This window comes from Oncorhynchus kisutch, linkage group LG22 (genome assembly GCF_002021735.2).
Source record: "Oncorhynchus kisutch isolate 150728-3 linkage group LG22, Okis_V2, whole genome shotgun sequence".
Lineage (NCBI taxonomy): Eukaryota > Metazoa > Chordata > Actinopteri > Salmoniformes > Salmonidae > Oncorhynchus > Oncorhynchus kisutch.
Window position 1 is genome coordinate 40,143,596 of NC_034195.2, and position 26,120 is coordinate 40,169,715.

Here is a 26,120-nt window from a genome sequence, read left to right on the forward strand (position 1 = left end):
ATTAGCCTATCAGAAGCTTCTAAAGCCTTGACATAATTTTCTGGAATTTTCCAAGCTGTTTAAAGGCACAGTCAACTTAGTGTATGTACACTTCTGACCCACTGGAATTGTGATACAGTGAGTTATAAGTGAAATAATCTGTCTGTAAACAATTGTTGAAAAAATTACTTGTGTCATAAAGGTTGTTAATTACAAGAAATTGTAATGTGGTTGAAAAACTAGTTTTAATGACTCCAACCTAAGTGTATGTAAACTTCCGACTTCAACCGTATAAACCCTGGATTTATATGTTTTGGCCATTGAGAGGCTTTGAAGCCGCCGGTCGGCCAAATTGGTACTCCACAGTAGGAGCAGTCCTCCACAATATTTCAATGAAATGTTTCAAAGATAGAATTACATGTATTATAGTATTTTTGTTGTTGTAATGGGGGCAGTAACATTATTAATCTCAAAAATGTTTACTTCAGGGAAAATATTTTTATATACTGAACAAAAATATAAACGCAACATGTAAAGTGTTGGTCACATGTTTCGTGACCTGAAGATCCCAGGAATGTTCCACATGTACATAAAGCTTATTTTTCCCAAATGTTTTGCACAACTTAGTTTACATCCCTGTTAGTGAGCATTTTTACATTTCCAAGATAATCCAACCACCTGACAAGTGTGGCATATGAAGAAGCTGATTAAACAGCATGATTATTACACAGATGCACCTTGTGCTGGGGACAATAAAAGGCCACTCTAAAATGTGCAGTTTTGTCATACAACACAATGCCATAGATGTCTCAAGTTTTGAGAGAGTGTGCAATTGGCACGTCGACTGCAGGAATGCCCACCAGAGCAGTTGCCAGAAAATATAACATTGATTTCTCTACCATAAGCCGCCTCCAAGGTCGTTTCAGAGAATTTGGCAGTACGTCCTACCGGCCTCACAACCGCAAGTGTAACCACGCCAGCCCAGGACCACAGGACCTCTTCTTCACCTGCGAGATCATCTGAGACCACCCTCTCGGATAGTTGATGAAACTTGAGTTTGTACAACTGAGAAATTTCTGCACAAACTGTCAGAAACTGTCTCAGGGAAGCTAATCTTCGTGTTTGTCGTCCTCACCAGGGTCTTAACCTGACTGCAGTTTGGTGTCGTAACCGACTTCAGTGGGTAAATGCTCACCTTCGATGGCCAATTGTGCTCTTTGCGGATGAATACCGGTTTCAACTGTACCGGGCAGACAGCGTGTATGGCGTCGTTTGGGCGAGAGGTTTGATGATGTCAAAATTGTAAACAGAATGCCCCATGATGGCAGTGGGGTTATGGTATGGGCAGGCATAAGCTACGGACAATGGACACAATTGCATTTTATAGATGAACATTTGAATGCGCAGAGATACCATGACGAGACACTGAGGACATTGTCGTGCCATTCATCCTCTACCATCACCTCATGTTTCAGCATGATAATGCACGGTCCCATGTCACAAGCATCTGTACACATTTCCTGGAAGCTGAGATTGTCCCAGTGGCCTGCATACTCACCAGACATGTTACCCATTGAGCATGTTTCGGATGATTTGTATTGACGTGTACGACAGACAGCGTGTTCCAGTTCCCGTCAACATCCAGCAACTTTGCACAGTCGTTGAAGAGGAGTGGGACAATATTCCACAGGCCACAATCCACAGCCTGATCAACTTCTGTGTGCAGAAGGATTTTGTTAGAGTCTAATGCTGTGTAAATTCTTGAGTTGAATAGTACTAGTCACTGGTAGTTTTCCACAGTCACTGGTAATTTTCCACAGCTGTCTAGTAACCTCTTTTCATACTGGCTCATTATCTATAGGGCACTAAAAGCCTAGCCACGCAGAAATATAGTTTCCTCTGGTTAGGCTTTAAATATCTTATCACTCATCTATCTTGGACATAGAGGCTGTGAGAACTGGTTAGAACCTGTTCTCATTTGTACTTTTTTTCTAAGGAAGTGGAGCTAATTACCCCATCTCTTTTCAAAGTTTACCTCCCCCTAGAAGGGTTATATATCTTTTGTAGAGGAAGTCTATAAAGACTGTGTCATTTGTAAATTAACAAGATCCTCTCCTGGTTCATCCTGAGAGAGTGATCTCCCTTGTAATTGCTTGAATAAACCACTTATTTCTGATAAATTAGTTCTGCCTGATTTCATGAACAAGTTTTCCTCAACAAGCTCTATGCGAAGCAGATGTGTAGCGCTGCATGAGGCAAATGGTGGTCACACCAGATACTGACTGGTTTTCTGATCTACGCCCCTACCTTTTATAAAGGTATCTGTAACCAACAGATGCATATCTGTATTCCCTGTCATGTGAAATCAATAGATAAGGCCTAATGAATTTATGTAAATTGACTGATTTCCTTTTATGAACTGTAACTTACTCAAATCTTTAAAATTGTTGCATGTTGGGCTAGATTTTTTTTCAGTGTATATTTTTTATTTGTATGTTTAGCTCACATAATATAATTTTAAAGTAAAGTATTAAATGAATGTAGACTTTAATGATATCTTCCTAAATATTTGTTTGCAATGGTGAGGGAGTCCCAAGATGGAGGTGCGGTGGCTACAACAGAGCACAGGTGGACTCCAATCAAGTTGTAGAAATAACTCAAGTTAAAGCTTGGTCGCAAATGGGTCTTCCAAAGCCCTGACCTCAATCCTATTGAAAATGTTTGGGCAGAACTGAAAAAGTGTGTGCGAGCAAGGAGCCCTACAAACCTGACTCAGTTACACCAGCTCTGTCAGGAGGAATGGGCCACAATTCACCCAACTTATTGTGGGAAACCATTTAAAGGCAATGCCACCAAATACTAATTGAGTGTATGTAAACTTCTGACCCATTGGGAATGTGATGAAAGAAATAAAAGCTGAAATAAATAATGCTCTCTACTATTATTCTGACATTTCACATTCTTAAAATAAAGTGGTCCTAACTGACCTAAGACAGGGTATTTTTACTAGGATTAAATGTCAGGAATTGTGAAAAACTGATTTTAAATGTATTTGGCTAATGTGTACGTAAACTTCCGAGTTCAACTGTCAACCTGACAGCTGAGAAATGTATACTTTAAGTCTTAAAGTTTAAGAGATACAGTTATGTGTGTTTCCTGTCCTTTATGAGATCACCAAATGAAACACAGTCGACATGAAACACACCTTATACCTATTTTTTATTTAAAAAATTGCACTGTTGGTTAGGGCTTGTAAGTAAGTATTTCAGCATTTCACATTTCACTTGTATTTGGCGCACATGACAAATAATCTTTTGATGACTGTCCTTTAAGTGTCCACGGACCATTCCCACATTCTCAAAAATATAAATATAGTTGAATTATTCAAACATTTGATGTCCAAGTGTCTCTCTGTGCTCCACAGTTTACATTCCAATCTCAAACACTACAGAGCATAGGGGCAGCGTATTTTATGAACGACCATAAAACAGCTGACTTCCACTCTCCCCCTCAATGAGAGAGAGCACGCTGTAGAGCAGACCCACGGTAACCTGATCCTTCAGATTGTCACAGGAGAGTTATGGCACACCTAAAGGACTATCCTTGGCCTGAATGGAGGAAACCAGGCACTGCTCAGCACCTGGCCAATACCATCCCTACGTTGAAGCATGGTGGTGGCAGCATCATGTTGTGGGGATTTTCAGCGGCAGGGACTGGGAAACTAGTCAGGATTGAGGGAAAGATGAACAGTACCATCCTTGATGAAAACCTGCTACAAAGCGCTCAGTAATTCAGACTGGGGCGAAGGTTCACCTTCCAACAGGACAACGACAAGCCTCTAAATGTCCATGAGTGGCCCAGCCATAGCCCTGACTTGAACCTGATCGAACATCTCTGGAGAGAGCTGAAAATAACTGTGCAGCGACACTCCCCATCCAACCTGACAGAGCTTGAGAGAATCAGCAGAGAAGAGGAGAAGCTCCCCAAATACAGGTGTGCCAAGAAGACTCGAGGTTGTAATCGCTGCCAAAGGTGCTTCAACAAAGTACTGAGTAAATGGTCTGAATACTTTTTTCCATTTTTTATTTTTAATACATTTGTAAAAATGTCTAAAACCTGTTTTGACTTTGTCATTATAGTGTATTGTGTGTAGATTGATGAGAAAAACTGTAACGTAACAAAATGAGCCGCTAATGCTGATGACATCACCCCTGTGAGAGGACCTTCCATAGACCCAAATTCCAAGGCCTACCAGCACACATTCACACCAAGAGCGCTCTGTTGACTGCTCTGTAAACTCTCTCCTGTAATGATTAACGTCTTTGGACACTGTGCTATCTAACCTCCAAACAAGCTTCAATGCCATACAACACTCCTTCCGCGGCCTCCAACTGCTCTTAAACGCTAGTAAAACCAAATGCATGCTTTTCAACCGGTCGCTGCCTGCAACCGCATGCCCGACTAGCATCACCACCCTGGATGGTTCCGACCTAGAATATGTGGACGTCTATAAGTACCTAGGTGTCTGGCTAGACTGCAAACTCTCCTTCCAGACTCATATCAAACATCTCCAATCGAAAATCAAATCAAGAGTCGGCTTTCTATTCCGCAACAAAGCCTCCTTCACTCACGCCGCCAAGCTTACCCTAGTAAAACTGACTATCCTACCGATCCTCGACTTCGGCGATGTCATCTACAAAATGGCTTCCAACACTCTACTCAGCAAACTGGATGCAGTTTATCACAGTGCCATCCGTTTTGTCACTAAAGCACCTTATACCACCCACCACTGCGACTTGTATGCTCTAGTCGGCTGGCCCTCGCTACATATTCGTCGCCAGACCCACTGGCTCCAGGTCATCTACAAGTCCATGCTAGGTAAAGCTCCGCCTTATCTCAGCTCACTGGTCACGATGGCAACACCCATCCGTAGCACGCGCTCCAGCAGGTGTATCTCACTGATCATCCCTAAAGCCAACACCTCATTTGGCCGCCTTTCGTTCCAGTACTCTGCTGCCTCTGACTGGAACGAATTGCAAAAATCGCTGAAGTTGGAGACTTTTATCTCCCTCACCAACTTCAAACATCAGCTATCTGAGCAGCTAACCAATCGCTGCAGCTGTACATAGTCTATTGGTAAATAGCCCACCCTTTTTCACCTACCTCATCCCCATACTGTTTTTATTTATTTACTTTTCTGCTCTTTTGCATACCAATATCTCTACCTGTACATGACCATCTGATCATTCATCACTCCAGTGTTAATCTGCAAAATTGTAATTATTTGCCTACCTCCTCATGCCTTTTGCACACATTGTATATAGACTCCCCCTTTGTTTTCTACTGTGTTATTGACTTGTTAATTGTTTACTCCATGTGTAACTCTTTGTTGTCTGCTCACACTGCTATGCTTTATCTTGGCCAGGTCGCAGTTGCAAATGAGAACTTGTTCTCAACTAGCCTACCTGGTTAAATAAAGGTGTTCTCAACTAGCCTACCTGGTTAAATAAAGGTGTTCTCAACTAGCCTACCTGGTTAAATAAAGGTGTTCTCAACTAGCCTACCTGGTTAAATAAAGGTGTTCTCAACTAGCCTACCTGGTTAAATAAAGGTGAAATAAAAATAAAATAAAAAACGTTGTGTATGGAGAATACTGGATTGTTCCCAATCACCCAGTGCACTAAAGACTGGAGTATAGAGACTAGAGCCTGTGGGTCTTCTTCCCAGCTTAGTACTCCATCTTCCTGGCTATAAGCCTGGCATCTCTTATTAGCAGCGCAGTACTCCATGTTCCTGGCTATAGACCTGGCAAGTGAGCCACGGAGACTGTAGACTCTCTCGGTCTCTTACATATCTCCTGCTTTGTGAAACAGCCATAAGTTGCCTCTGTCTCATTCTCACCTCCTGCTCTGTAACACAGCAAATTAGCAGCCTTTCTCAGGGTGTCTGCTGGAAAACCAATCGAACTTTTCTACCATGCAATTAATCGGCTAATGCAGATTTGTCATAGAGAGCGTGTGTTTGGGAGTGGTTCTCCTAGAGCTTTGATTCTATCTCACCCTATGGTATCAACGGAACACTTGGGACAAAGAGTAATACTGTAGAATTCTAAGGGTGAAAAGTGTTGTCATTCAGATGCTTCTGGATGGAGGAACCACATGGACCTTGACATAAGAGTTGTCAGGGTGGAAGGCGTTGTGTCATTCAGAATGTTCTGGATAGAAAACCACAAGGTCCTTGAGACGTATTGTTGGCTGAATGGATTCATTTAATTAGACCTTCAGTTAATGTAATTTATAACCTTTAATTTCTTCAAGAAGGGGAAAACTGGAGAGACATTTTGAAATATGACATTTGAAACAACGTGCAAACAAAAAAGTAAATGGAAAACAATTGTATGATTTGATTTGATGTAACACAGTGCTTTCCCAATGTGCTTCCCTAAACATTGATATATAATGATATTCTACAGATACTAGGGCCGTGAAACAATACAATTTTTTTCTTCTTTTTTTCCCCCTTTTTCTCCCCAATTTCGTGGTATCCAATTGTTGTAGTAGCTACTATCTTGTCTCATCGCTACAACTCCCGTACGGGCTCGGGAGAAACGAAGGTTGAAAGTCATACGTCCTCCGATACACAACCCAACCAGCCGCACTGCTTCTTAACACAGCACGCCTCCAACCCGGAAGCCAGCCGCACCAATGTGTCGGAGGCCACACCGTGCACCTGGCAACCTTGGTTAGCGCGCACTGCGCCCGGCCCGCCACAGGAGTCGCTGGTGCGCGATGAGACAAGGACATCCCTACCGACCAAGCCCTCCCAAACCCGGACGACGCTAGGCCAATTGTGCGTCGCCCCATGGACCTCCCGGTCGCGGCCGGTTACGACAGAACAATACCATATTTAAGTATAATTAATCGCAGGACTTGCTGTGATAAATCACAATTATTTGCATATTCAGAATTAGCTCAAATTGAGCTGTAATTTAAGATTATTTTATACAAAAAGCATTACAAGAATATTGAAGTCTTGATTTTGTCCAAAGTAACAGTTAACAAAATCAGGTAAATTGATAAAGCACACATTCTTTAACCTTGTTTTGACATCACAACTTTTTTAGGTGTATATGATATGTATTTTTGATGTTTTCAATTTATTTTGAACGCATTCAGACAATGCAATTAATAACAAAATGTAAACTAACTCTGACAGCCTCAATACACTGATTGTACAAAACATTAGGAACACCTGCTCTTTCCATGACATAGACTGACCAGGTGAAAGCTATGATACCTTATTGACATCACTTGTTAAATCCACTTCAATCAGTGTAGTTGAAGGGGAGGAGATAGGTTAAAGAAAGATTTTTAAGCCTTGAGATGTGTGCCATTCAGAGGGTGAATGGGCAAGACAAAAGATTGAAGTGCCTTTGAACAGAGTATGGTGGTAAGTGCCAGGCGCGAGTGTGTCAAGAACTGCAGCGCTGCTGAGTTTTTCACGCTCAACAGTTTCCCGTGTGTATCAAGAATGGTCCAAATGACATCCAGCCCAAATGACATCCAGCCAACTTGACACAACTGTGGGAATCATTGGAGTCATGGGCCATCACCCCTGTTGAACGGTTTCACCACCTTGTAGAGTCTATGCCCTGATGAATTTAGGCTGTTCTGAGGGCAAAAGTGTTGGGTGCAACTCAATATTAGGAAGGTGTTGCTAATATTTTGTATACTCAGTGTATATACACATTGTAAGTTGTATTTAATCAATTTTCAGGCTTTTTCAAAAGTGAAGAAATGAATACTCAGTTGTTGATTGACTGGGGTAATGACTAATGGGGCTGAGTTTTCACCGTTGTCATCGGTGCCAGTGCTAAAGAAGGGATAGAGTTTCTTATTGAAAGAATAATCAGTGAAGGAGTAGATATGAGACCTGTTATCCACATCATAGAAGGAGACCTGGCCTTGTTCATAATCAACATAAACCCCTATCTTCTGGGGCTTCTGGCTAAGAGCGATGAGGATAGCAGGGCTTTCAGCAGCTACATACCTATCCCCATCCCTCAGACATATAGCCAGGTATCCATGGCCAGGGCTCAGGGTGACCCCACTCTTCCTGTTGATGGACTCTATGGCCACTCCTAAATCCAACCTAGTCTTACCTTTCACCTGCACCTCATAGTAGAATCTCCCTGAGGAGAAGCCCTCCTTTGCTAGGACATTAACAACTGAATTAAACCTTTCAGGGCCATCTGTGACATTTTGCCGGAGATCTCCAATTCTCACTTGTTTCCCGTCTTCAGAGACAATGAGGTGCGGATGTGCTGTGTCAGGGTCCAGAGTCACATCCACTGCACACGTCTTAATCCTTCCCAACTCAGCTGCAGACAGCCTGCTCTCTTCACTATTGAGTGCTTCTCTCAGCTTGTTCACAGCTCTCCTCATAGACCCCACACTTGGATCACTGTGAATGCTGACCTCAGACCAGTCAATGGTGGCCGGTGGGGTACACAGGGACGGGAACATCTGGAGAAGGTGAAGGTGGTCCTCAATGTGTGAGAGCTGCTCCAGTTCAGAGCTTCTCTCCTGTAGTTTAGAGATTTCCTGTGTTAGCTCTAGAATGTGCTCTATAGCCATGGTTGTTGCTGCTTTCTGCTTCTTTTCGATCTCCTCAATGACATCTACATAGGTCTTCTGAATGAGCCGTGTCACTTCAGTCAGGAACAGCAAAGTGTCCTCTTTCTCCCTCTCCACATTTTTCTCTGTGAGTTTTGCAGAGTGTACGATCTCCTTCATCTTCTTTCGTCGGTCCTGGATCATCAGCTGCATTTCCCCCCGCACTTTCTTGAAGTCTGTCTCTCCACACTCATCCCTTGTGTCGACGTAGTGGTGAATGACCTGCTCCTTGTCCTTACAGAATGGATACTGACCAGTTTGACCGCTTCCACAGGTGTGTCTGTCTTGTTTTATACTGTATTCATACTCCAGGTCTTCCTCCTCCTCATCATCAATCTCAATATCTTCTTCGTCCAGAGTAGCGGTGCGCACCAGGCACACAAATAAAACCAGGTACAACAGGCTGGCATGCAGGCCCCTCCCTATCCACTTGTTGTTTGGCGACATAGCTGGGAACAAGACAACACAGTCAGTTATTTTTTGTTTTGTTTTGTTTCTATTTAGTTTAGTTCAGTTTAGCTTAGTTTCAGTTCAGTCGATGTAAAACATGAATGGAAATTACCATTCAAGAACTGAAACTTGATTGACTGGTGCAGATCAGATGTACAGATAAAGCCAGCATTGGTCACAGGTATTCTCGGGGGAAAACCTTTGGTTGGCACAATCTGCCAGTCAGTGACTCATGCATCACATACCTTGTTAAACTGAAACCAAAACAATGATAGAGATACGTATATTTGCCTCTAAAATATATTTTCTATTTCAGTTTTAAAAAGAATACAAAAAAACATTCAAACACCCAGTAGGGACAGTAGGGTCGTTCCACTAATAGAGTGTCCTTTGCCTCCCTTTGATATTTTATACTGAACAAAAATATGCAACATGTAAAGTCTTACCTTTCACCTGCACCTTGGTCCCAGAAATGTTCCATATGCACAAAAAAGCTTATTTTTCAAAATTTCTGCACAAATCATTTTACATCCCTGTTAGTGACCATTTCTTCTTTACCAAGACAAAGTAACCCCTTTTTCAAACTTGAGTAAAAGTAATGTTATGTTAATAGAAAATTACTCAAGTAAAAGTGAAAGTCACCCAGTAAAATTCTACTTGAGTAAAAGCCTAAAAGTATTTGGTTTTAAATATATATACATGTACCAGTCAAAAGTTTGGACACACCTACTCATTCAAGGGTTTTTCTTTATTTGTACTATTTTCTAGATTGTAGAATAATAGTGAAGACATCAAAACTATGAATGAACACATATGGAATCATGTAGTAACCAAGAAAGTGTTAAACAAATCAAAATACATTTTATATTTGAGATTCTTCAAATTAGCCTCCCTTTGCCTTGATGACAGCTTTGCACACAAGTAAAAGTATAAACAATTCAAATTCTTGCTATTAAGCAAACCAAACAGTACAATTTTCTTCTTTCATTTTTTTTTACACATAGCCAAGAGCACACTCCAACGCTAAGACATAATTTACAAATGAAGCATTTGTGTTTAGTGAGTCCGTCAGATCAGATGCAGTGGGGATGACCAGGGATTTTCTCTTGATAAGTATGTGAATTGAAACAGTTCCCTGTCCTGCTAAGCATTCAAAATGTAATTAGTACTTTTAGGTGACACGGAAAATGTATAGGGTAAAAAGTACATCTTCTTTTTTAGGAATGTAGTGGTGTAAAAATATAAATACTAAAGTAAAGAACAGATACCCCCCCAAAAACTACTGGAGTAGTACTTTAAATTATTTTTACTTCAATCAAATCAAATCAAATTTTATCTGTCACATACACATGGTTAGCAGATGTTAATGTGAGTGTAGCGAAATGCTTGTGCTTCTAGTTCCGACAATGCAGTAATAACCAACGAGTAATCTAGCTAACACTTCCAAAACTACTACCTTATACACACAAGTGTAAAGGGATAAAGAATATGTACATAAAGATATATGAATGAGTGATGGTACAGAGCGGCATAGGTAAGATGCAGTAGATGGTATCGAGTACAGTATATACATATGAGATGAGTATGTAAACAAAGTGGCATAGTTTAAAGTGGCTAGTGATACATGTATTACATAAAGATGCAGTAGATGATATAGAGTACAGTATATACGTATACATATGAGATAAATAATGTAGGGTATGTAAACATTATATTAAGTAGCATTGTTTAAAGTGGCTAGTGATATATTTTACATCAATTCCCATTATTAAAGTGGCTGGAGTTGAGTCAGTGTGTTGGCAGCAGCCACTCAATGTTAGTGGTGGCTGTTTAACAGTCTGATGGCCTTGAGATAGAAGCTGTTTTTCAGTCTCTCGGTCCCAGCTTTGATGCACCTGTACTGACCTCGCCTTCTGGATGATAGCGGGGTGAACAGGCAGTGGCTCAGGTTGTTGTGGTCCTTGATGATCTTTATGGCCTTCCTAAGTACTTTACACCACTGAATACATTCACCTGACAGGTGTGGTATATGAAGAAGCTGATTAAACAGCTTGATCATTACACAGGTGCACCTTGTGCTGTGGAAAATAAAAAGGCCACTCTAAAATGTGCAGTTTTGTCACACAACACAATGCCACAGAGTGCGCAATCGGCATGCTCTCGGCATGGTCAGATGAAGCAGATGCTAAACTACAGGACTGTTTTGCTATCACAGACTGGAACATGTTCCGGGATTCTTCCGATGCCATTGAGGAGTACACCACATCAGTCACTGGCTTTATCAATAAGTGCATCGAAGACGTCGTCCCCACAGTGGCTGTACGTACATACCCCAACCAGAAGCCATGGATTACAGGCAACATTCGCACTTAGTTAAAGGATAGAGCTGCCGCTTTCAAGGTGCGGGACTCTAACCCGGAAGCTTACAAGAAATCCTGCTATGCCCTGCGACTAACCATCAAACAGGCAAAGCGTCAATACAGGGCTAAGATTGAATCATATTACACACCGGCTCCGACGCTAGTCTTATTTGGCAGGGCTTGCAAACTATTAGACTACAAAAGGGAAGCACAGCGTCGAGCTGCCGAGTGACACGAGCCAACCAGACGAGCTGAATCACTTCTAGGGCCTAATGAATTTATTTCAATTGATTGATTTCCTCTTAAATGAACTGTAACTCAGTAAAATCATTGAAATTGTTTCATATTTATATATTTCTAAATTCCATTATCTTACTTTTTAGATGTGTGTGTATTGTTAGATATTACTGCGCTGTTGGAGCTAGGAACACAAGCATTTCGCTACACCCGCAATAACATCTGCTTAATATGTGTATGCAACCAATAACATTTTATTCGATTACCCAAAATGCACTCTATTGGTGGAATGACCCAGTAACCAGCTACACATCCACCAGAGCAGTACAAAATGAAAAGCACTGTGAATATCACTTAATAATCACCAACCACATACAAACACAATAATGTGTACCAGAGCCCAAAGAGTTTAATCTATCCTGGGGCATATTGGTAGGATACTACAATAAAATAACATTTGTGCTGTATAATGCAATGTAGAACTGCCACATGTTATGTAATGTTGAACAGTCAGCTGGTGACTTTCAAGTAAGTAACTGCCAGTCTCACGGTAATTAATATTATAAATATAATTCCCTTCTCCCGGCTGTATGCTCCGAAGCATCTCTCACTCACATGGCTCTCTCTGCCCTTCACGTGATCAGGTCTTTCTCACAGGCTACAAGTGAAGACAGATACTTTGGGGACGCAACTGCGCTCGTCCTTATCCAATTCTGAGGTGCACATTGAAGATATTGGAAGAACTGTCCACATTTACTTTTTGTCAGCCAACAAGATGAGTAGACCTAACGAACAGCGAAAGCACTAGCCTATATCAATCTACTTTTCCCCATAGTACAAAAGTTGACCTTATCTATTCTGTGTGAGAAATAAATATTCCAAAGATAGTTTGAGACAGTTGTGGGATGCAATAGATCCCAAATTAATACAACCACTAGCATCAAAAAAACTTTTTTACGCGATGAGGCTGAAGCAACCAATCATAACATTTAGCTTAAAATGTTGATCAACAATTAGGCTATTTCTTTGCATTACAAGCGTAGCAATGCGCACTAGACAGTAGGCTACAAGCACAAATGTTCCAAAATGCAATCAATTAGCAGTAAAATACCACTCTCAAAAGTGACCGCAAATGCGATTATGCATGTAATGCCTTTAGTTTCCCCCAAACTCTGAACTTATGTGTTGTGTATGTATGCCAGGTCGGGTTTACACCCGTTGTAAATCAGGATTAATGTGCTTCATTTTAAGACTTTAGTTGTGATACAAACCTTATCAAAAAAAGGGGCTCAGGAAAAAATACATGTCATCTATGCACTTAAATAGCGAATGGAGGATGCTTTTTTTCTGTGGTTAATTTTCATGCCAGCCAGGTAGGCTAAACTCCTGTTGTAAAGAGAAGCAAGGTGCTTAATATTAGGAAAGTTGAGAAATAAATATATTAAGCCTTTAGAAAGTTAATGGGATCCTCCTCTTTTTAATAGAGGTCATCACTCTGTTTTCTCACGCAATTTCATAGCCTATAGAAATGTTGAGCAGCATGAGCTCATGAGCTCTCATGAATTGTTTGATTTTCGATAACATTTGCATTGGTGTCAGAGTGAATTGAGGGACAATAGAGTGCTGAGTACCAGGCAGTTAGCAAGTTTGGTAGTCTACTAATGACCATAAGCAGCATCAGAGCTTGGAGAAGTCTATTTACCGTGACTAAACGGTAACGTGAAATTTGACTGCCGTCATGACTCGTGACGGCCGATGTGGCAGTAATACGGTCCCCATAACAGCCCTAGTCCAATCTATACATGACTTTTCTATCGAAGCATTAAGAAATATCCCCTTGGTAAATAAACCTGTTCACTCACCTGATTGTGTGCTTGTCTAGTAGTGTTTCTGTATGACTATCTTCTTTCACTTCAGTGATAATCACTTGAGGCGATTACTTTATATAGCCTACAGTACCTGGCCAGGACAGTTTCACTTTACTGTATTACCCTGAAGTCAGTTACCGTACCAGCGTAAAATATGTATTTCCTCCTCACCCTTCTCCTAAAGAACTATTACATCATATCAACTTGAGGTAAGTTAAGTTAAATATTAACTTCGCCGTAGCAGTGCTCATTCTATCATGTTGGCAACAATTAAACACCCGAAATTACTTTTTCACATCGAAATACATATTCATTCTGACTGTCCTTCCCATTGTCTCCAGCCCGGCCAGTATATAGGACAGGGATGGGCAACTGATTTTGTTAGTCACTCTCACTCAGATATCATATTAAATAAAAACTGAAAACATTTCTCTTCACCCTATGGCAAAATTTGTAGAATTGCAACAAACTTGCTTTAAAACTGCAACATTTTCTCTACACCCCATGGACAAATGTCTAGAATTGCAGGAAATGAACTCAAAAACATTATATTTTTCTCTCTCCTGTCAAGTGTGCCACAATTTTGGGGGGGGGAGGCAACAAAATTTCCCTTATGGCCCCCAAAAGGCTAGGTCCGCCTCTGACTGCATGTGTGGGTATGGGTTGTGGGTACGCAGAACCGCAAACCACTGCGTCCCCCTCATGATGAGTTCAGATTTTTGGTGGCCCCCACCCCCATCCCTGATATAGGACATAAGGCTTCTGAGGCCCTAATGAATCTCTGGCTTTATGGAGAGCTGGAGCCAGAGGAGAGGGACACATCCCTCTCCATGCAGACACACACACCTTGATTTACCATGTGGCTGCCTGGAGTTTACTAGACAGGTCCTCTGTGGAAGAGTAATATGGCCCAGGCACACCTGTGGTTCTTAACAGTTTGATGGATGGAAGATGAGATGCTGTCACAGCCTGAGGGAATCTGGTTAAGGGACAAACGGTACACTGGAAGTGGGAAGGCGACATTAGTGGTTCATGTGAGACTACTCTGCACTGGGCTGTATGAAGATTTTTGAGCTTTCAGAGCAGAGACTGATTTAAATTGAGCCCACAGGCACATACTTACCACCCAATCATTTAATTTAAGAATATCTGTAGTTATTAGAGTATCTTAGCTGTTATGACTTATGACTGTGGAGGATATTATAAGCTTTATTTTTTCAATTTGTTCTATGGCAATAGTCCTTTATCTGAAATGCTCTAAGAACAAAGGCTAGGCAACAGTTGTTATGAGATGAGAAGATATAGGAGGAGGGTGTTTCTCTCTCTCTCTCTCGGAGTGACTGAAGCTAGGGTGATGGAAGGGGTCCAAGAGCCCATGCAGTCTGCCATTGCATCATGCTGATGAGTCAGGACAGGTCTTACAGGGCATCTTGCATCAAAGCCTCCTCTCTTTTCCTCTCCTCCTTTCAGCCCACTTCGTCTGTGTTCTGACCTTTTGGCGCAGTTACCACTGTGCTGAGCCAACCGTCCCCAACCGTCCCCTCTAGGGCATATTACCCAGCTGAGAGAGCTGGTAAAATACGTTATAAAATGATGTGTTAGTAAATACTGTAAAAGCCATCTCTTTTCTCTTCCCTCTGTTTGTCTGTATTTCTCTCTCTTAATAAATGAATACAGTTATTATGACACTAGCACTCTTATCCATCTGGATTATGCTGTCATTTTGAACCACTTCTCGTATAATAGATTTTATCTCAGTAAGACTGTAAGGTTAGATGTGATGCAATGCTTATCCTACCTGCTGACTTGTTTGTCACATATGTGATGTGTGGAAGAGTTAATGCCACTCCACTTAATAATCTCACACAGGGCAGTGAGCTGTTAAGGGCCAGTTTGCAAACCATCTGTTCTCAGCTGGAGAGGGAAGGAGAGGAGAGATGAGGAGAGGAGAGATGAGGAGAGGAGAGGGAAGGAGAGGAGAGATGAGGAGAGGGAAGGAGAGGAGAGAAGAGGGAAGGGGAGGAGAGGGAAGGAGAGGAGAGATGAGGAGAGGGAAGGAGAGGAGAGATGAGGTGAGGGAAGGAGAGATGAGGAGAGAAGAGGGAAGGGGAAGAGATGTGAGGAGAGGAAAGATAAGGAGAGATGAGGGAAGGCGGGGAGAGATGAGGAAAGGAGAGGGAAGGGGAGGGGATATGAGGAGAGGAAATGGAAGGAGAGGAGAGATGAGGAGAGGAGAGGAGTTGATACGAGGGGAGGAGATATGAGGAGAAGAAAGGAGATATGAGGAGAGGAGGGGAGAGATGAGGAGAGTAGAGGATACATACAGAATGAGCCTTAATAAGTGATGGGCATTCTGGGCTCTGGTCCAAGCGTCCCTCTTATCAGTGGTGGAATGATGACTGGGGGCCAGATGTAATCGCTTCAAAAGGACAAGCTAAACATTGGCTTTCTCCTGGCTGACCTTTAGAATGAACACGTGGCATGTGGACAGACCACACACACCCAGAGATGGGAGGGAAAGCACTAGTTAGTCATCATAATACCTGCTCACAAATCGGCAAATGTGTGGTATAAATATGCACACACACACGCACATACACACGTGCACACCCAATCCTTATGATACCATTCATATTATTATTCCAAGATGGCGTAGCAGTGAAGACGTGTTTGTTTTGTCCTCTCGTGTACTTTTGTATTTTTTCGTATTTTTTGTATATATATTTCAATTTATTTTCAATCTCTTCTCGATTTGTTATTCGATTATACCTTCCGGTAATCTGCTTCACCCAATGTGATACGGAATCGCTATTATTTTCAATTTTAGAACACATTCAAAAATCTCCAGAAGCTAACCAGCTAATTAGCTACAAGCTATTTAGTCATTGTTTGCCACTGCTAGCGGCTTTTACCTTCTACACAGCCCTGTTTTTAGCCTGGACAATACTCGCCTGTCTACCAATATCGCTTGTCTACCAATATCGGACTCTCTCTCCACAACAACGCCGGATTCCTGCCGTAATCCCTGGACCACTACTTCTGATCTTCACAGCTAGCTTGCAGCTAGCTAGCTAACTCACAGCTTGCAGCTAGCTAGCTCACAGCTAGGTACTAGGTGCCACGGTGAGTGAAAGCTAGATGTGAGCTAGCATCTAGCTTTCACTCACCGTGGCACCTAGTACTGAAGCTATTCCCTGAGGCCCACCTCCTGGCCTACTCAGCTGTTCACCCGAACCCCACTCATACACAGCTAGAGCCCAAAACTCCACCGGATCCTTGCTGTAAACTCTGGACCTTGGCACCGGATCACCGCTGCTACCGATTGGATATAGTGGCTAACGCCACTGCCACGAAGCTAGCACCAGTTAGCCGTGAGCCAGGCACATCTCCCGGCTAGAAAACTAAATTCCACAATACCTCTTTCGCCATCTGGCTTGGATTCTCTGTCGACACGGCGCCCACCACCACGACTGGTCTGCCGACGAATACTCCATCCACTGTGCCTTCATCCGGCCTCCGTCGGAGCAGATGCTACTAACTTTAAACGCCGTGTCGCTAGCGTAGTGGGGCTCCCCTGTTCCATCTACTGCTGCCCTCTGGACACTATGATCACTTGGCTACATAGCTGATGCCTGCTGGACTGTCCATTAATCACGGTACTCCATTCTGCTTATTTATTTTTTATCTGTTGGCCCCAGCCGCGAACTCAGGCTCTGTGTGTAGTTAATCCGACCCTCTCTGCCTAGTCATCACCATTTTACCTGCTGTTGTTGTGTTAGCTGATTAGCTGTTGTTGTCTCACCTGTTGTTTTAGCTAGCTCTCCCAATCAACACCTGTGATTACTTTATGCCTCGCTGTATGTCTCTCTCAAATGTCAATATGCCCTGTATACTGTTGTTCAGGTTAGCCATCCCTGATGTCCTTGCTGTGTCTGAATCCTGCCTTAGGAAGGCCACCAAAAATTTGGAGATTTCCATACCCAACTATAACTTCTTCCGTCAAGATAGAACTGCCAAAGGGGGAGGAGTTGCAGTCTACTGCAGAGATAGCCTGCAAAGTAATGTCATACTTTCCAGGTCCATACCCAAACAGTTCGAACTTCTAATTTAAAAAATGTATCTCTCCAGAAATAAGTCTCTCACTGTTGCCGCCTGCTACCGACCCCCCTCAGCTCCCAGCTGTGCCCTAGACACCATTTGTGAATTGATCGCCCCCATCTAGCTTCAGAGTTTGTTCTGTTAGGTGACCTAAACCGGGATATGCTTAACACTCCGGCAGTCCTACAATCTAAGCTAGATACCCAAGCTAGATAATCTCACACAAATCATCAAGGAACCCACAAGGGCACCCTCATAGACGTTATCCTGACCAACTGGCCCTCCAAATACACCTCCGCTGTCTTCAATCAGGATCTCAGCGATCACTGCCTCATTGCCTGTATCCGCTACGGGTCCACAGTCAAACGACCCGCCTTATCACTGTCAAACGCTCCCTAAAACACATCTGCGAGCAGGCCTTTCTAATCGACCTGGCCCGGGTATCCTGGAAGGATATTGACCTCATCTCGTCAGTTGAGGATGCCTGGTCATTCTTTAAAAGTAACTTCCTCACCATCTTAGATAAGCATGCTCCGTTCAAAAAATGCAGAACTAAGAACAGATTTAGCCCCTGGTTCACTCCAGACCTGACTGCCCTCGACCAGCACAAAAATATTCTGTGTGGGACTGCAATATCAAATCAAATCAAATCAACTTTTATTTGTCACATACACATGGTTAGCAGATGTTAGTGCGAGTGTAGCGAAATGCTTGTGCTTCTAGTTCCGACAATGCAGTAATAACCAACAAGTAATCTAGCTAACAATTCCAAAACTACTACCTTATAGACACAAGTGTAAGGGGATAAAGAATATGTACATAAAGATATATGAATGAGTGATGGTACAGAGCGGCATAGGCAAGATACAGTAGATGGTATTGAGTGCAGTATATACATATGAGATGAGTATGTAAACAAAGTGGCATAGTTAAAGTGGCTAGTGATACATGTATTACATAAGGATGCAGTAGATGATATAGAGTACAATATATACGTCTCTGTCGGCAATATCATCGAATAGTCCCCGCGATATGCAACTGTTCAGGGAAGTCAGGAACCAATACACGCAGTCAGTCAGGAAAGCTAAGGCCAGCTTTTTCAAGCAGAAATTTGCATTGTGTAGCTCTAACTCCCAAAGGTTCTGTGACACTGTAAAGTCCATGGAGAACAAGAGCACCTCCTCCCAGCTTGGTAACTGAGGCTTGGTCACCACCGATAAATCCATGATAATCGAAAACTTCAACAAGCATTTCTCAACAGCTGGCCATGCCTTCCTCCTGGCTACTTCCTCCCCCCCCCCCCCCCCCCCCCCCCCCCCTCCGCAGCTACTCGCCCAAGCCTCCCCAGATTCTCCTTTACCCAAATCTAGATAGCAGATTTTATGAAAGAGCTACAAAACCTGGACCCGTACAAATCAGCTGGGCTTGACAATCTGGACCCTCTATTTCTGAAACTATCCGCCGCCATTGTCGCAACCCCTATTACCAGCCTGTTCAACCTCTCTTTCATATTGTCTGAGATCCCCAAGGACTGGAAAGCTGCCACGGTCATCCCCCTCTTCAAAGGGGGAGACACCCTGGACCCAAACTGTTACAGACCTATATCCATCCTGCCCTGCCTATCTAAGGTCTTCGAAAGCCAAGTCAACAAACAGATCACTGACCATCTCGAATCCCACCGTACCTTCTCCGCTATGCAATCTGGTTTCCGAGCCGGTCACGGGTGCACCTCAGCCACGCTAAAGGTACTAGACGATATCATAACCGCCATTCGTAAAAGACAATACTGTGCAGCCGTCTTCATCGACCTGGCCAAGGCTTTCGACTCTGTCAATCACCATATTCTCATCGGCAGACTCAGTAGCTTCGTTTTTTCTAATGACTGCCTTGCCTGGTTCTCCAACTACTTTGCAGACAGAGTTCAGTGTGTCAAATCAGAGGGCATGTTGTCTGGTCCTCTGGCAGTCTCTATGGGGGTGCCACAGGGTTCAATTCTCGGGCCGACTCTTTTCCCTGTATATATCAATGATGTTGCTCTTGCTGCGGGCAATTCCCTGATCCACCTCTATGCAGACAACACCATTCTGTGTAATTCTGGCCCTTCCTTGGACACTGTGCTATCTAACCTCCAACGAGCTTCAATGCCATACAACACTCCTTCCATGGCCTCCAACTGCTCTTAAACGCTAGTAAAACCAAATGCATGCTTTTCAACCATTTGCTGCCTGCACCCGCACGCCCGACTAGCATCACCACCCTGGATGATTCCGACCTAGAATATGTGGATATCTATAAGTACCTAGGTGTCTGGCTAGACTGTAAACTCTCTTTCCAGACTCATATCAAACATCTCCAATCCATAATCAAATTTGGAATCGGCTTTCTATTTCGCAACAAAGACTCCTTCACTCACGCCGCCAAACTACCCTAGTAAAGCTGACTATCCTACCGATCCTCGACCTCGGCGATGTCATCTATTAAATGGCTACCAATACTCTACTCAGCAAACTGGATGCAGTTTTTCACAGTGCCATACGCTTTGTTACTAAAGCACCTTATACTTCCCACCACTGCGACCTGTATGCTCTAGTCGGCTGGCCCGCACTACATATTCGTCGCCAGACCCACTGGCTCCAGGTCATCTCCAAGTCCATGCTAGGTAAAGCTCCACCTTATCTCAGTTCACTGGTCACGATGGCAACACCCACCCGTAGCACGCGCTCCAGCAGGTGTATCTCACTGATCATCCCTAATGCCAACATCTCATTTGGCCGCCTTTCCTTCCAGTTCTCTGCTGCCTGTGACTGGAACGAATTGCAAAAATCGTTGAAGTTGGAGACTTTTATCTCCCTCACCAACTTTAAACATCTGCTATCTGAGCAGCTAACCGATGGCTGCAGCTGTACATAGTCCATCGGTAAAAAGTCCACCCAATTTACCTACCTCATCCCCATACTGTTTTTATTTATTTACTTTTCTGCTCTTTTGCACACCAGTATCTCTACCTGCACATGACCATCTGATCATTCATCACTCCAGTGTTAATCTGCTAAATTGTAATTATTCGCCTACCTCCTCATGCCTTTTGCACACAATGTAGTATATAGGCTCTTCTTAAAAACATTTTTTTTGCTACTGTGTTATTGACTTGTTTATTGTTTACTCCATGTGTAACTCTGTGTTGCTGTCTGTTCACACTGCTATGCTTTATCTTGGCCAGGTCTCAGTTGTAAATGAGAACTTGTTCTCAACTAGCCTACCTGGTTAAATAAAGGTTAAATAAAAAATTAAATAAAAAATATCACACACACAGAATTACTGAATCAGTAAGAGCTTTCAGTGGGCCTGGCAATTTAAACAAAAGTGCAGCAGTAACATGCCTCTGCTCTCAGCCTTGTAATAAACATACTTACTGATTTAGATGGAGATTTTGGTCCATTTTACACGCTCTCACACACACACACACATCAGTGCAGCAGCTTTAGAGTTGGCAAGCATCATGTGGGGAGGCAGAGTGCTGAGAGCTCTTCCCTTGTGTGTTACAAGGGGACATAGAATGCTGTCGTCTACAAGCTCCTGTTATTCTGAACTGCCCCTCCCCAAGACTTTTGTTTGTACTTATTTTGGTCTAATAGATGAGTGAAAATAAGCTACGTCATGTATATTTATATTTCCTGTTTTTGACTGACCGGAGCCCATTCTGCCCTCTGACTAATGCTGCCTGAGTGATGCCTGTTTATTTATGGGATTTTGACTGTTTCAGTCTGGCAACCTGGCAGAGCAAAGGGAACAAACATTTTCACAATGTAAAGATATTGTTATTTAAACCTAATAGACGATATACAGCAGGCTGCCCTACTTTGTGTTGGATGATTAATACTAATGAGTGGGAAATATGCAAGCACTGAAGGAGCATTATACATCTAATTATATCGCTCAGATGTTCCATTGCTGTGCACATACACTCACACATTCACAGACAGACACACATTCATACACAGACAGACACAGACAGACACACGCAAAGCTCTCCTGAGCATTTTAAGATGACGCCGAAGAGGATGGCTGAGGTTTTACATGCCCGTAACCAATTGCGCAATTTTTTTGTGTTTTTTTTGTTTGTAACTTATTATGTACACAATGTTGCTACTACCGTCTTTTATGAACGAAAATAACTTGTGAACATCAGACCTGGGATTACTCACCACGAACTGAAAGAAGCTTTTTCCTTTAACGAGTCCAACAAGAAAGGTATACAGCTCTCCCGGGAACAAGCCCAGATCCCCGTAATTTGTGTAAAGAAAAGGTGGAGGAAAAGAGGATGCAGATCGGGCTGCCTTTTGTCAATCTGTAGGCGAGCGAGTAAACTCCCACTGCCATCAATTCTACTTGCTAACATGCAATCGTTGGAAAATAAAATTGATGCCCTTCGATTACGATTATCCTACCAACGGGACATTAAGAACTGTAATATCTTATGTTTCACAGAGTCGTGGCTGAACAACGACATTTTCAATGCACCGGCAGAACAGAGAATCTATGTCTGGTAAGACTAGGGCTGTTTTTTTTTGTCAATAACATCTGGTTCGCGATGTCTAATATTAAAGAATTCTCGAGGTATTGCTCGCCTGAGGTAGAGTACCTTATGATACGCTGTAGACCACATTATCTACCAAGAGATTTTTTTAGACCAAAAAGCTCTATTTTTGTCTCATCAGACCACATGACCTTCTCCCATTCCTCCTCTGGATCATCCAGACGGTCATTGGCAAACTTCAGACGGGCCTGGACATGCGCTGGCTTGAGCAGGGGGACCTTGCGTGCGCTGCAGGATTTTAATCCATGACGGTGTAGTGTGTTACTAATGGTTTTCTTTGAGACTGTGGTCCCAGCTCTCTTCAGGTCATTGACCACGTCCTGCCGTGTAGTTCTGGGCTGATCCCTCACCTTCCTCATGATCATTGATGCACCACGAGGTGAGATCTTGCATGGAGCCCCAGACTGAGGGTGATTGACCATCATCTGGAATTTCTTCCATTTTCTAATAATTGCGCCAACAGTTGTTGCCTTCTCACCAAGCTGCTTGCCTATTGTCCTGTAGCCCATCCCAGCCTTGTGAAGGTCTACAATTTTATCCCTGATGTCCTTACACAGCTGTCTGGTCTTGGCCATTGTGGAGAGGTTGGAGTCTGTTTGATTGAGTGTGTGGACAGGTGTCTTTTATACAGGTAACGAGTTCAAACACGTGCAGTTAATACAGGTAATGAGTGGAGAACAGGAGGGCTTCTTAAAGAAAAACAAACAGGTCTGTGAGAGCCAGAATTCTTACTGGTTGTTAGGTGATCAAATACTTATTGCATGCAATGAAATGCAAATTCATTACTTAAAAATCATACAATGTGATTTTCTTGATTTTTTTATTTTAGATTCCGTCTCTCACAGTTGAAGTGTACCTATGATAAAAATTACAGACCTCTACATGCTTTGTAAGTAGGAAAACCTTCAAAATCAGCAGTGTATCAAATACTTGTTCTCCCCACTGTATATACTAGGCTATGTCAGAGGAAGGCCCAAAAAATTGTCAAAGACTCCTTAACAGCTTCTTCTCTCATGTCACACCCTGATCTGTTTCACCTGTCTTTGTGATTGTCTCCACCCCCCTCCAGGTGTCGCCCATCTTCCCCATTATCCCCTGTGTATTTATACCTGTGTTCTTTGTTTGTTTGTCGACAGTTCGTCTTGTTTGTCAAGTCAACCAGCATTTTTTTTTCAGCTCCTGCTTTTGTCAGTCTCTCTTTTTCTCGCCCACCTGGTTTAGACCCTTGCCTGTTCTGACTCTGAGCCCACCTGCCTGACCACTCTGCCTGCCCCTGAACCTGAGCCTGCCTGCCATCCGGTACCGTTGCCCCACCTCTGGTTTACTTACCCCTGCCTGCCTTGACCTACTCCTGTTGGAATATTAAACCATTGTTAATTCAACATTGTCTGCATCTGGGTCTTACCTTCATAACTGATACCTCAAGACATAAGACTGCTAAACAATTAATTAAATGGCCACCAGCACTATTTACATTGACCCCCCCCCCCCTTATATATAGCTTCATTGTTGTTATTTTATTGTGTTACTTTTTATTTGTACTTTCGTTAATTTAGTAAATATTTTCTTACCTCTTTTTCTTGCACTGCATTGTTGTTAAGGGCTTGTAAAGTAAGCATTTTCACTGTAAGGCTGTATTCGGCATAGTTGACAAATAAAATGTGATATGATTTGAAAATAGCTGTGCAGCTTGAGAGGATCTTCAGAGAAGAATGGGAAAAACTCCCCAAATACAGGTGTGCCAAGCTTGTAGCGTCATACCCAAGAAGACTGGAGGCTGTAGTCATTATGGGGTATTATGGGGTATTGTGTGTAGATTGATTGGGGAGAAGAAAAAAAAGAAAATAACAATTTAACACATTTTAGAATAAGGCTGTAACGTAACAAAATGTGGAAAAAGTCAAGCGGTCTGAATACTTCCCGAATGCACTGTATTTATAAAAAGTCCAAACTAAGTGTGAAATAAATACGTCATAGCTAATCTACATAGTCCACTGATCTATCCACTATGACCCAACCTACCTTTGACCTTAATCTTGAAAATTCACCTCTCTTACATGTAAACTTGGATTCCAAGTTTCTTTTCCATTTAAGCAATCAGGTGTTTGTTGAAAAGTCCTGTTTTTTATCATTTGTGTTGCATACTATCACAGAAGAAGTGAAGTCCAAGAGGGCTCTACCGTGGAGGTGAGGTTGGAGATGAATCACTGTTACACCGAAGTAGTTCAGTCTCCTGCCTGCTGAGCTCCCTGGGTCTAAAAATGGCACAGAGCTGTCCCACGACTCCCAAACAGGGTATGTCGCAGGGGGGAAGGATTTCAGGGTAGCACACCACTCCACAACACACCAGACTACACAACATACCAGTCAACCGTCCCGTGTCGACCAGAGAACTGTCTGCTCCTCATCCTATGCCTGAGGGATGAATATCTATAGAAAGGGCTTTCTTTGTGTGGCTTCTATCGCAGATGGACCAGAATGCCTCAGGGTGGAATCCACAATGCAGTATACAACTATCATCAGTATAAAACCCCGGGCTGGACCCCGCTTGTTAACCACATATTATCACCCCAGGATATGACATAAAACTTTAAACATCCTCACATCCACCATGTTTAATGTGACATGATAAGACGATCTTGTTATTCTGTGGAAGCAGTGCACCTTATATTTTTGTTGATCTTCATATAAAGTTACAGTACAGACAAGTTATTTTAAGCCGTGCATCAGAGGAGGATGCCTCATGCAACAGGGAGCCAGAGCACGTTTTCCTCTGATGTGTTTGAGCTGTGTTACAGGTGTGATGTGTTCTGTAGAGAATAACAGGAAGCAGATGGAGAGAACAGGCTTTGAGGTCGCCTAGCTTCCCTTTGTTCGAAAACCATCTGCCACTCCCACTATGCATCCAAGATCCCCTGTCTCTATGGATGAGCAGCACTGACTCTGAATCACAGGCAGACTCCACTGTCTGTTCTCCCTCCATCCTCCAGAGTGGGGCCAGGGGGAGAGAAGCCAGGGGGAGAGAGGCCTCAGAGTGGGGCCCAAGCCAAGCTCCTGCTCCAGGGACCCAGCTGGACTCTCGAGGGGCCTGTAGAGCCTGGCCCTCCTGCCTGTCTGGATATTAACAGGCTTTCATCTAAAAGCAACAATGCCAGCTCATTCACTCTGGTCGAGCGACAAATTAATCACATCTTTTGTTCTAGGGACTACGGGGCCTCCCACCTAATCACTTACAGAATCACTCTGTGGTGTTGCACTGGGAGGAGAGGAGACACAAGGGACATCTGAAACAAGATAGAGAGAGAGCGCTCCTCACATCAATGCATGTTTTTGTAGTGGCCAGACAGAAGCTCCTTAGTGACTGTTTGTGTGTGCAATTCAAGATTGATTACTCTCTTGTGTGTTTATATGTGTAGTTCCTATGCAAACATGATTAGCACTAGAAAAATAGAAGGCAAGAGAAACACTGTGCACAGCTGCGTTTGTTCACATGCTGTTGGTTCATGTGTGAATAGACAAAGGTGACTTACACTGCAGTCAATGTCAACATATTGAAAACACATTCTAGATGTGACGTAGGGACTTCCAAAGAGTCATAGACCTGCTTTAACCCAATCCTCTCCTGTCCCATGGGCCGGTTGCTCACTGTAAGCATTGAATAATTGAATGGTGTGACTATCTGTGTCATATGGGGCAGTTTGTGGTTGATTGACCATGATGACCGTGACCGAGGCTTTGCATTCCAGTTATTCAGTAGTCATGACTGGTTGAGCTCTCTGTCTATGAAAGAGTCATCTCATCCCTGAGTGGCTTAATTGTCTGTGTGTGTGTGGGTGTCCAGTTTGTACATCGGTGT

At 43.0% G+C, this 26,120-nt stretch overlaps 2 protein-coding genes across 6 annotated transcripts in view; one reads left to right on the top strand and one right to left on the bottom strand.

The window, feature by feature from the left end:
• LOC109867000 (protein bicaudal D homolog 1) overlaps positions 1–26,120 on the top strand; it is a 77,137-nt gene that overhangs the window by 13,754 nt on the left and 37,263 nt on the right. The window lies entirely within an intron of this gene.
• Positions 6,264–13,703, bottom strand: LOC116356287 (pyrin-like). The gene is made up of 2 exons (XM_031801250.1): positions 13,564–13,703; positions 6,264–9,103 (listed from the first exon to the last, which is right to left on the bottom strand). Exon 2 carries the CDS (start codon positions 9,099–9,101, stop codon positions 7,752–7,754), a length of 1,350 nt encoding a protein of 449 aa, XP_031657110.1. The 5' UTR covers positions 9,102–9,103; positions 13,564–13,703; the 3' UTR covers positions 6,264–7,751.